General features: G+C 38.9%; 1 protein-coding gene across 3 annotated transcripts; it reads left to right on the top strand.

The window, feature by feature from the left end:
* Positions 1 to 587: 587 nt before the first annotated feature.
* LOC134658708 (dr1-associated corepressor) lies at positions 588 to 12,761 on the top strand. Of its 3 annotated transcripts, none has more exons than XM_063514362.1 (6): positions 588 to 768; positions 862 to 934; positions 10,011 to 10,121; positions 10,284 to 10,315; positions 11,197 to 11,273; positions 12,112 to 12,761. In XM_063514362.1, exons 1-6 carry the CDS (start codon positions 727 to 729, stop codon positions 12,689 to 12,691), a joined length of 915 nt encoding a protein of 304 aa, XP_063370432.1. In that variant the 5' UTR covers positions 588 to 726; the 3' UTR covers positions 12,692 to 12,761. The 3 variants fall into 3 exon arrangements, with proteins under 3 accessions (XP_063370432.1, XP_063370430.1, XP_063370431.1); XM_063514361.1 differs by lacking the exon at positions 10,284 to 10,315 and adding an exon at positions 10,803 to 10,834 and having other exon boundaries at positions 589 to 768; XM_063514360.1 differs by lacking the exon at positions 10,284 to 10,315 and having other exon boundaries at positions 10,011 to 10,153.
* The last annotated feature ends 422 nt before the right edge of the window (positions 12,762 to 13,183 follow it).

The following is a 13,183-nucleotide window of genomic DNA, read 5'->3' as shown; positions in this document are numbered from 1 at the left end:
AAAATATCGTTGTTTTTAATACAATTACTACTTTAATTTGAATGTTTTTTTTTCCCGACTTAAGTCTCAAAATCCCGACATTTTTATATTTTTTCCCGATAATAGCGTCTTTCGATCTGGCAACCCTAGCCAGAGTGCTAAATTAATTTTTAAAGAACTACTCCAAAACGAGTAAATAATAGTTTAATAATTTTTTCTATCTTCAATTTATCTGCAAAATTCAGAGGTTTATAGCTTTCAATGTTTTGCTAGTCTTCAGTTGTTAATTGTTTCGCTACGTCCAATTATACTTACTTTTCTTTTTGGCTACATCGAGTCGAAGGAAATTACACTTGCAAAGTTATAGCTTGTTTAGGAACGTACCCATCACATATGTTTTTTTTTTTTCACTGATTTTATGATGACCAACGTATCATTTTTAACCGCCAACTCAACATAAATAAAGTTAAACACTTGTTTATTATACTAGATACTTCAATTTAAAGCTTCAAAATTCATTAGTTTAAATCAGAGACTTGAATTTCACATTGAAATAAAAATAATGTAGCTACTACAAAAAATATAATTAAGAAAAAATATGGCAAAACTGTCATTTTCGTATATAAATGAACTCTGCGAAACGTCTCCCTTTTATAACCTCAAAAATGCGCGAGATGCATCAAACTCCAATGGTGAAGTGAGCTTTTTCTAATCATTAATTAGTGCTAAAGTGAACGGATTACCACAATGCCATCGAAAAAGAGAAAATACAACGCCCGGTTTCCCGCCGTAAGTTGTTATGCGTCGTACAACGACGTTATTTGTGTGAAATAGGTGTTGTTTTTAGATTGATTGTACTATCGAGATATTGTTTATTTGTAGGGGCGAATTAAGAAGATAATGCAGACAGACGAGGAGGTCGGGAAAGTGGCCCAGGCTGTGCCAATCATAATTTATATCCTTTTCAATAGACGAGCTTAATCAGATTCGTCATTATTTATTTTGTTTTTCTATTATGTTTGTTGTTTGGTATTAATAGACAATGGTTTTGGAGCTTTTGTTTAAGCTTGGGGATCATTAGCGAGCAATTGAACTTAATTACGTTTAATTATAAACTCTAATGAACGGTCCAGCAGGGGAATCATTAACAACATTCAACATATATCATATTTTTTATTGCTTTTAGTAATAGCCATAATGATACTAAATAAGTAAACCCCAATAATATGGTGTTCATTTATACAATTTAATAGCACTTTCGCGACTACGATTTTATTTTTATTGGGACATAAAATAACATATGACATAAGAGATAAAAGTATGAGCAGCGTAAATGAAATCTTTATCCTAATTTTATGTGTTGTGTAAATATTGGAACTGTGCAATCACTAATGTATAAATGTTTTTATATATTAATATGCACAGCATCACAACAATAAACACACTTATCTTTACACTTAACCCTTTGCTTCCCAATGCAATATTGGGTCAGGAAAAAGAATCAAAATCCAGAATCTTAACACATTCGCTGCCAAAAATCCGACTATCGGGTATTTTATGATTTCGTTCGCAGGCCAAACAACCCGATAGTCGGGATCGTGGTACTACAGCTTTATATGACTTTTTTTGGCCTGGCGCGGATGTCTTGTTTGGCTTGGTGGCAATGAATGTGTTAATTAGTTAAATTTGTTATAGGTTCTGAAGAAAGACTACAGTCAATACAATATTATGATAACATCAAATTGATGAGACTGAAGATGGCCTAGGTCAGGGGTTCCCAATCTTTTTCAAGCGCAGTCGTACCTAGGTCAGGGGTTCCCAATCTTTTTCAGTCTGCGGCGCCCTTGTAAGTTAAATTTGATCTGATTAGATAGGTAACATGGTGAGGAGGATTGCCTTACGGAGCCCCTCTTTAGTGTCTATGGCGCACCAGGACGCCGAGGCACCCATTTTGGCAACCCCTGGCCTAGGTGATAGGAAGTAGGTGATAAAATAACACAACCTTATTGAGTTAAAGATGAGTTTTTCCAGAAAAGTAGTGATAAAAACTTCTGTGCCTATAAAAATAACTTAGTTAATAGTGAAAAAAACTTTAAGAGATATTATTTTTATGTATGTAATTCTACGTATACAATATACATAAATTACAATTTTACATGATACTTACATTTTATTTTATAACTCATATTTTCATGATGGCTGATCTTATCACACAGAATGGAAATTGTGAACATATTTATATTCACATTTAAATATGTAATACCTAATTGCAATATTTCATGGTCAAAAGAGTAATTTACTTATTTTTTCATACTATCACTATTTGATGAGGGCTGGGATGTTTATACTTTTTACCATCATTTAGAATGAGATATTTCATTTCAAGCACTCTGTAGAAACATAAGTACTTACAACTTAAGGCTTCGGCACACAGGCGCGTTTTCCGGGCGGGGCGTAAGCGCGGCGTGAACATTTTGTATGTAAAAGCGGTGCGCCCCGCTCACGCCGCGCCCGGAAAACGCGCCTGTGTGACGAAGCCTTTAGATTCTCTTTTATTATGACTTTTGTATTGGTTTGATTCAGTTAATATAAGTCCTTTGATCCTAATTAAAATTAAATGTAGACACCACAAAGTCTGGTCCATACTGTCCCCGTAGCCAACATGCCAATCGCTAACGCTCTGTAGCGAACGAAACGCAACTGTCACATTCACACTAATATGGAAGAGTGATAGAGACACAAAGCGATTCGATGGCGAAGCGAAAGCGATTGTGACCTTGGCTAGGCCGCCTGGTCCCTTCTGGTCAATAAGATTTAAAAGAAAAACCCTACCAACCCGGAATCCAAACCCATTAACTAGTTTGGAGGCTGCATAAGTGCATATACATTATATGTCGGTGGCCGATCGTAAAGTTCCTGTGTAACGTTTTGACGGTAGTCACCTTAAACCAATAGATAGTTAGGATAGGTTCATTACGTTGCTTCAGATGCCCGAAGGGCAAACTGTTCAGAAATAAGAGCCCCGCTTCCGTAGACTCGGGGAATGAGACAACGATTCTCACAATTCACAATATGCCTTACTTCATGACCTGCCTGATTTTACGATTGGCCGCCGACACATACATTACCTCTGGCGGTCTAGCATGAGTTGCGTTCTCGCGCGCGACTCCATACATGAAGTCGCGCAAGATGTAGCGCGCATACTAGGCCGCCTGGTACAGATATTCTTCAGTCATATTTTAAATAGCTAGGTATATTGAAATGTGACTCAGATCATGCAGACTCCAGTAGGCGTATTCGCACTCTAAACAGTCTAAACAATCTCAAGTTGATTTGATCATCATGTAATAGGAATAACACGTATGTAGTAGATAATAATACTACGTACAGAAGTCTCACTGTGACGTCACAAATTATGTTTTCATTCGGTCCTTCCTTACACATGTATGTCACATTCTTTTTCTAAAGCGGTTATCGCACTAAATCCGATTCGCACGTTGCCCCGATATGCGAGCGGGATCGGGATATCGCTATATGGGGCATTGTCTATGAAAAGGGACCTTATTGTCGACGGCGCTTACGCCGCACAGCGTCGCGCGGCATTGTATTTATATCGGAGCATCGTTAATAATGGCGTAAGCGCCATCGACAATAAGGTCCCTTTTCATAGATAACGTCACACGCGCAATATAGCGTTGTCTCGCTCAAACATTGGAGCGAAGTGTGAATAGCATCCAGTGTGAAAACCGCCTATCTTAGACAATTATGTACTTACTACTCGGAACAGTCGCGAACCGATCGAGCTATTAAACTTAAGTGTCAACAGTCAGTCTCTAAATAAAGTGCGAAAATGTGATGCAGAAGAATGCTTTCTTTTATTACTTTCAATTTTCATTAAGTTAAATAATTAAGGTATACCCAGGCGGGTAAGACCGGACTGTTTTTCGGCGAGTTGGAAGGACGTCACAATAAAATATAGCCTCGTAAGACCCCGTGTAATTGTACAAGTACAAATTAAATTCGAGTTTTGAACTCGTATAGAAATAAAAGAAAGTTCCAAATTCAAAAGCGCCAAAATTGCCCCGGGTCTTACGAAGATAGTACTCATTTCAACCTAACTTTTACCACCGAATGTTTATTGATATAAAAGAAAACAAACTTTTATTATTAATTCACTTAATGCCTCTTACTCGTAATAGAATAGTTTAGGAGTAATCTACACTCAAAGATGAATTACCTACAGTTCGAGACACCTAAACTGAAAAACCTTCTTGGACTAAGATCGGACTAAATGCTAATTTGAACTCTAAAGCAAGGAGAATAAGTTGCATACGTTAAAAAAATCCCGTCTTTTCCAAAATTCTAGATAAATGGGAATACGCCAAAAGTTGAATGTAAACTTGTACCTTAAATTCTTTATCTGAAAGTTGCATTTTTAGAACGAATGTTTTTGAGATATCGTCATTTAGCCTACGAGTTACAAGGGACAATTTGTGTCCTGTCAAGTTCACATGATGTCAGTGTCAAATCAAGCTATCATTTTTATAATTCGAATAGGCCTCCGGTTATCGCTCACGCTCTCATCTCTCTGATAACGCAACGACACGTCATCTTCTAGACTCTTTGTTTGAGTTTATTTTAAACTGTAATATGTACCAGCTTATCTTTTAGTTTAACAAATTTAAGCTGTGTAAGTTTGGAGATATAGTTTATATTTTATAATATATTTTATTTATAGGTCTACCACGTATCTCGGGCGATTAAAAAAGTTGGAGTGTAGCCTAGCATCGATAATTGAGTTTATCGATATAGGAAGTCCCTAGGTACGTGTCAAGAAAATTTGCTCCACGGATTCCTATGTCTGAATTGATATGATTTAAATTTCATCGAACTAAATAAGTAAGTACGATGTAAGTAGTGCATAATTGTTTTCTATCGTATTTTCTCGGAAACGTTTGTATTTGTCATGCTATCAATCAATCTTAGTAGTCTCAGTACTTTTTGTACTGAGGCAGACTGAAATAGCAAGACACGTTCGTACGTTTCCGTGAAAAAAAAAAACCGGCCAAGTGCGAGTCGGACTCGCGCACGGAGGGTTCCGCACCATCAACAAAAAATAGAGCAAGAGCAAAACAAGCAACAAAACGGTCACCCATCCAAGTACTGACCCCGCCCGACGTTGCTTAACTTCGGTCAAAAATCACGTTTGTTGTATGGGAGCCCCACTTAAATCTTTATTTTATTCTGTTTTTAGTATTTGTTGTTATAGCGGCAACAGAAATACATCATCTGTGAAAATTTCAACTGTCTAGCTATCACGGTTTGTGAGATACAGCCTGGTGACAGACGGACGGACGGACGGACCGACCGAATAGGGTCCCGTTTTTACCATTTGGGTACGGAACCCTAAAAAACGATGGAAAACAATTATGCAGCACCTACCTCCCTACTATAGGTACTATAGCTAAGACCGTGAGCCTTAGGAGGTCAAAGCACAGGTGGTACTCGACCCACTGACCCAAGTGTGTAAACAAAACTCCACATTACTATCACTTCGACATTTCTGTTAGGATTATCATTTTTTTAAACAGTTTTACAACAGTAACAAAATTATTTAAAAGCCTTTTTTGAAATTTACAACTATCGAACCTGATTCCCGAAGTCCAGCTCACTGAACCACTAGTACAGTCAGCAGCAATATTTGCTAAGCGGGCGAGGTGTTCAAAATAATCTTGACACGACCTTATTGTTAGGAGAATAAGAGCGCGCCAAGCAATGTCCTTTTATTTATGTAGACGTGTGACGTTCATAGTTGACAAAACTGAAATTTGATCCAACGATTTTGACAACTTGACAGGTTGGCGTCACCCATACGGCTAACTAAATATAGGTTCCGTAACCTATATTTAATAGCTCACGATCGTGCGCCTGATATAGTTTGTAGCTTTCTAGTAGACCCCGAAGGCTTATCCTATTGTCTATTGTTCAGTAAAACCGCACGTGCTACTTACCTGCAAAAAAGGGTCCTAATTATTCTATTTGGCACCTGAGCGCGGGCTAGTCCAACGCTCAAAAAACCAGTGTAGGTGCGCTCTCCGATAACGCGCCTTTGTTACGCATCTCGATGACACATTTTAGACTGGTTCTGTAGCGTTCGACTCGTCGGCACTCAGTAACCGAAGTACCGATTTTTTATGCAGGTGGTTGTGGCACGTGGCACGAGCGGTTTTTCTTAACAATAGACAATAGGATTAGCCTTCGGGGTCTATTAGAAAGCTACAAACTATACCATAATCTACCTCATTTTACTTACATCTATGGCGCCAAAAGGTAAATGTAAATAATGAACACCTCGCCCGTTTAGCAACTTCGGGGCTATTCACAAATTACGTCATTTCAAATTAGGGGGAGGGGGGTCTGGACATCGGATGATGGTAGCAAGACGGAAACGGGGTCATTCGAAGCATGATTTTTGGATGATTTTAGGGGGGGGGGGGGGTCAAAAACCGTCAAAAATAGTTGACGTAATTTATGGACAGCCCCTTCTGCTACTGACTGTACCTAATAAATGTAACCGTAGGGTAATGTAAGTTCCCTGAGTAAAGTTTTCAGATCAAAAACTTGACTTACTTGTAGGTAATTAGGTATATCTGGGCGCCATACGAAATGTAGGTCAATAAGTTCCTTTAAATGTGTCGACTTATATTTCATTCTGCTAGATAGCCTAGCCTAGACATTGGAAGGCTGCCCCGCCCTCCACCCTGGGGCATAGCAAATCAATACCTAAAAGCGGCCAAGTGCGAGTCGGACTCGCCCATGAAGGGTTCCGTATTTAGGCGATTTATGACGTATTATAAAAACTGCTTACTAAATCTCGTTCAAACCAATTTTCGGTGGAAGTTTGCATGGTAATGTACATCATATATTTTTTTTAGTTTTATCATTCTCTTATTTTAGAAGTTACAGGGGGGGGACACACATTTTACCACTTTGGAAGTGTCTCTCGCGCAAACTATTCAGTTTAGAAAAAAATGATATTAGAAACCTCAATATCATTTTTGAAGACCTATCCATAGATACCCCACACGTATGGGTTTGATGAAAAAATTTTTTTTCGAGTTTCAGTTCTAAGTATGGGGAACCCCCAAAATTTATTGTTTTTTTTTCTATTTTTGTATGAAAATCTTAATGCGGTTCACAGAATACATCTACTCACCAAGTTTCAATAGTATAGTCCTTATAGTTTCGGAGAAAAGTGGCTGTGACATACGGACGGACAGACAGACAGACATGACGAATCTATAAGGGTTCCGTTTTTTGCCATTTGGCTACGGAACCCTAAAAAAATGGGCCAGTACGATCTGGACAGCGCTTAAATTATTTACTTTACGTTTGACTTTGGTAAGGTTTCCCGCGCACGTGATGTCGATTCTACAGAAAAGTTACATTTTTGAAGCCCCAAATCACTTTGTTTCGTATGGTTCGGCCACGACATTACGTGACTGGCAACGGCGGCAGCGACCACCATAGGTGGGAACGAAACGTCCGATCGCTGTGTCTCGCTCCAACCTATGGTTATCGCTGCCGCCGTCGCAAGTCGCTCAATGTCGTGGCCGAGCCGTTAGTATGTTTGCCTCCTTGTGGCTCGAGCCTCGAATATCCTAAGATACTGGAACAAGCTGTGGTTACAATTGGACAAGCATCTACCCTTAATGTTATGTAAGCTACAATTTTTTTTTAGAGGCAGATAACGAAATTTCTAATTTTGCGGTAAGCCCTCTGGCTCCCAACGTCGCGTTCATATAATTGTTTTGCGCATTTCCAAGCAGGGATCGAATACCGGTATTTTTTGTATGGGAACGGAAACGGTATTTTTTCGTTTTTTGCTAATTACTTCGTTTCTAATTGGGCAATCCAATAATACGAAGTCGTAACCTAAAAACACAACCGAGTCCTACATTTCGAGTATAAAATAATTAAAAAAATATGGTTCGTTCTAAGTTTTTGCAAAAAGCCGGTTCCGATCCCTGTTTCCAAGTGCTGGGAGTTGAAGCCAAACAAGACATCCGCGTCAGGCCACAAAAATTTAGTGTAATTAATTCATAAATAATAAATAAATATTAATGGACGTTTTTACACAAATTGGCTAAGCCCCACGGTAAGCTCAAGAAGGCTTGTGTTGTGGGTACTCAGACAACGATAGATATAATATACAAATACTTAAATACATAGAAAACAACCATGACTCAGGAACAAATATCTGTGCTCATCACACAAATAAATGCCCTTACTGGGATTCGAACCCAGGACCGCGGCTTCACAGGCAGGGTCACTACCCACTAGGCCAGACCGGTCGTCAAGATTCATATAATTAAACTGTACCTACTTAGTAGCTTAGTACCACGATCCCGACTATCGGGTTGTCCGGCCTGGGAACGAAATCATAAAATACCCAGTAGTCGGGTTTTCGGCACTGAATGTGTTAATCAAATTCTGAAATTGAAAATCTGCCGCTGGGACATCCTTTAGACAAGCGTTTTAAAAACACCTTTGTATAACAGCGTCATGGACTAACCTATGGACTAACCTATATAGGTTAGTCCATGACAGCGTTTATATTTTTTTTGTCGAATTTGGCCAAAACTCATATACCTAAAGGTTTTTTGCTCCTTATGATTTAGATCCTTACCTCAGGAATGCGTAGTTAAATTCTGTCGGGACTCGAGTACTATTATATAATCTGTGCTCAAGCCCACTGTGTATAATTGTTACCATACAGTCTCCGCTTACAATAACCTAACTACTATTATCCTCAATGTATATGCTAATGTTCCTAATAGCTACATTCAAAGTGATGAAAATAAACACAAACATCCTAAATTCATAAATCTTTCCGTACACACAGTTTCCGAAGGTTATTCCCACTAGTTACCACCAAGTTGTATATTTTTTTTACTTATTTTCTCGTAATGCATGTTAATTATAAGATGTAATTTTTTTTTAAAGATGTGTCCCGCCGAGTTTGTTGCCGGTGCCATATTGGGATACCCTCCTCCAATTGAGGGGGGACTTAAATCTTCTCGGGGCAGAGGTGTAGGGTTGGAGCCGGTCTACCTAGCTTTATTTGACGTTCTTAAGCGCATTGTAATTATGCCTACTTGAATAAACTATCTTTTATCTTTATCTTTAAGTTATTACCAGTGACAAAGCCAGTGGTAACACTGGTAACTAGTGGGAATAATCCTTTCCGAATCATTATGTCAAATTACAATGCCTATCAATCGTACATGAATATTCATGTCCACGATTGCCTTAACCGGCGTATGGTATGGTTTAGCAAAGCTATGATGAAAACGCATGTCTGACTTTTAATGAAGATACCTTGTATGTTTGCGTTGCTAATTATAATAGTAGTTTATGAGACTGCTACATAATGAAAATCACACATCTGCTGTCACTTCTTTTTATTTTTACACACTTTTATTTAGCTTCACTGCGTAAGGTAAACGTACTAATGTTCGTCATGTTAATGCCCAATAGATGACACCCTGCTGTCACCTCTATTGACAACTTACGTTTCAAGATGACATGTACTGGTACCGCGTCGAGCACCAGTACGTTTACCTTATATACCTACCTATATTTGTATATGTATGTATATAGTGCTTCAAATCTTGTAACTAAAATTGGAACCACTTCCCGGTTTCTGATTCAGCTGAAATTTGGAGTACTACCGTAATTACGATGAAAATGCAATAATGTGCTAACATGGAGCCGATCTGATGATGCAGTCGCAAGGTATCCAAAGGGACTCCTCGATGGAAAAACACAAACACATCGAGTTTACGCTCATTAGAAAGGTCTCGAGAAGTTCTTACAAGCAAATGAAAAGAAAAGAAGTACAGTCAGCAATAAAAGTGTGTGACAATTTTTTTAACATCAGAAACTTGTTTATATGATATCTTTTTTAGCCTAGAATAAAAATATTTTGCCTACCCTCAAAGATCCTTAACTCAGACTCCTCTCAACACCTCGGACACTGGAGCTGTTCGTGGAATCCCTTCTCAGCAAAGCCCTACAAGTGACGACCGCCAGGAACGCCAAGACCCTCAGCCCTTCACACGTCAAGCAGTGTATACTAGGTGAATCTCGCTTCGACTTCCTTAAAGACTTGGTGAGTGTTATTTTAACCTTTAGCTCTTCAAAACCCGAACTCTGGTGGAATCCCTCCTCAGCAAAGAAAGCCCTACAAGTGAGGACCCCTAGGAAGATCCTCACAGTCCTTCACACGAGAAACAGTGTAGCTGAAGCTCGCTTCGACTTCCTTAAGGACTTGGTATGTACTCCTTAATCTTTGGTCCTTCAAAACCGGACCATTATTTGTAGGGTCAGTCCTCAGCAAAGCCCTAAAAGTGACGACCGCCAGGAACGCCAAGACCCTCAGTCCTTCACACGTGAAACAGCGTATACTAGCTGAATCTCGCTTCGACTTCCTTAAGGACTTGGCATGTACTCCTTAATCTTTGGTCCTTCAAAATCGGACCATTATTTGTAGGGTCAGTCCTCAGCAAAGCCCTACAAGTGACGACCGCCAGGAACGCTAAGAGTGCCAAGACCTTCAGCCCTTCAGACGTGAAACAGTGTATCTTAGCTAAATCTCGCCTTGACTTCCTTAAGGACTTGGTGAGTGTTATTTTAACCTTTAGCTCTTCAAAACCTGAACTGTGGTAGAATCTCTCCTCAGCTAAGAAACCTTACAGGCCTACAAGTGAGGAACGCTAGGAAGACCCTCAGCTCTTCACACGTAAAACAGTGTATATTAGCTGAATCTCGCTTCGACTTCCTTAAAGACTTGGTGAGTGTTATTTTAACCTTTAGCTCTTCAAAACCTGAACTGTGGTAGAATCTCTCCTCAGCTAAGAAACCCTACAGGCCTTCACACGAGAAACAGTGTATATCCTTAAGAACTTGGTGAGTTCTGTCCTTTCGTTAAAACTACGTTTTTGGAATCAAAATATCCTTCGTGCTCTTTAGGCTGCGTTCACTAGAGGAGATGTGGAACACAAAATGTGATTATAAGTCTAAAAATAATATATGACGCTATCTATGAAAATGGACGCGCGACGCTGTGCGGCGTAAGCGCCTCGACAATAAGGTCTCTTTTCATATATAATGCCCCATATTTTCATGATTGTAACATGTATTTATTTGTTTTAGGTCGCAAACATACCAGATGTGTCGGCGGCAGAAGAGAAAGAAATGATGAGCGCCGAGGACTCCCCAAATTCATCTAGGTAGGTTATCAACTTATCATATCTTACTTCGTATTCGTGCCTTATCTTTGTCTTTGAGCACAGGGTTGCCTACGAAGCTGACTGTATTGAGTTCAAATACCGATTTGATTGAGTAGGTACTAGTTTGTTGTTTCGTATTTTACTATGTATTTGTATTTAAATATATAAGTAAAAGGTACTTTAGATGTTCGGGTAATTCGGAGAATAGACTCAAATATGATGGAATTACCTACGTGGAATTTACGGAATTACCCGACACCCGACATTCTGAAGTATTGGAGTTATATACCCAAATGTGTAGCTAGAGTACTTAAAATTCTTAGTATTTCATACAACTAGGTATGTACCAGTAGCCGATCTGTGTGACAATAGGTATCGTTATAATTTTATTTTTATATCTTACCGGATGTTGATATGGGACTTGAACTTTATGACTTATCTATGAATGCGGATATATTTGCATTAACTTCCGCTCTTATTCCATCGCACTATAAACGCAACACAAATATCTTACTAATAAGTATATTAGACCGCTAAAATCATAACGCTTTCAATGTTGGCCTAGATTAGGTAATAAAGGCCCAGTAAATTCTAAGCTGTGTTTTAATTTCTCAGATAGGTACTAAAATTACAGTTCGATCGACCCGGGGCCCGTTTCTCAAAAGCTTGTAACTTGTAATACAAGCGGATGTCACTTTTTGACAGCTTTTGTTAGAAAGGGACTTCCACTTGTATTACAAGTTACAAGTTTTTGAGAAACGGGCCCCAGTTCGATGAGAAATAAAAACAGTCCTTCGTTCGTAATTTCATCAGCAAATAGTCTAATCAAAACCTTCAGATTTTCAGACTCAGCTCCCCGCCGACTAGCCAGAGATGACTCCAATAGCTCGAGTAGCAGCGAAATCCGACCGCGGATCCAAAGAGACATGCCTCGCAGCATCTCCTTGGACCCCGATATACATAGGCACAGGCCCGAACCCTCCTCCACCATAGTCTCCACAGACACAGTCATGGATTTATCCAAAAAGTCAACAGAACCAAAGGTTCGTGCAAACTTCTACCAAGAAACGCTACCCGATGAGGTACAGCAAACCAGTGTCATAACCCCCAACCCGACTTACGCGCAACCGTCAACCTCAAATTTCGTCCCAAAAGTCGACGTGCCAAAGCCAACGAAATTCTACGTAGATGTACCAATACAGAACAACAACACGCCTGTAACGCCAATTTTAAACATAGACTTTTCTAAAAGCTTAGCCGCGCCCGAGATAAAAGTTTTAAGCCCTCTAGAAAAACCGAGATTACAAAGGCAGAATTCGAAACCACATAAGGAGGTTAAGAAATTTAAAACTCCCATAGCCCATATCGACATAGATTTGACGGGCAATCTACAGATCGATGAAGACTATGATACCTGAATACGTTTGTAAGTTTTGTTTTTGTATTTTGTAAGTGATGTTTGTTATTCAATGAGGTTTTTTAATAAAACTTTGAGGCGTTTTTGTAAATAAAAAGTTACTGCAAGACTTGCTGATTTCGAAACATAATTATTATTAATTATTATGGCAGGAGAGTAAAATCACATCACGCTGCTGTCGTGACCTCCAAACAGATTAAAACACGTGTGTCCTTTTATAAATATCCATTGTATTTTCAACTTTATTTATAAAATATTCAAGATTATGGATATTAAATTTATGAGTATGTCTGTGAAAAGCCTCATTGGCTAACAGGTAGATATAATTATGTTATGTTGTGTTGTTTACCATTGTGTGTGGTATGTTTTAGTCGCTACATCGATATTCTTTCGATCTGATTTTCTCAATCTTGTCGCCTAGTCAATAAGATTGAAAATTGAGGTTGAAAATTAAAACCAATATTGACACAGTCACCCGTTTTGATTTGATGTG

This window comes from Cydia amplana, chromosome 23 (genome assembly GCF_948474715.1).
Source record: "Cydia amplana chromosome 23, ilCydAmpl1.1, whole genome shotgun sequence".
Lineage (NCBI taxonomy): Eukaryota > Metazoa > Arthropoda > Insecta > Lepidoptera > Tortricidae > Cydia > Cydia amplana.
Note: the sequence above shows the minus strand (reverse complement) of the source record. Positions and strands in the feature narration are given on the sequence as shown.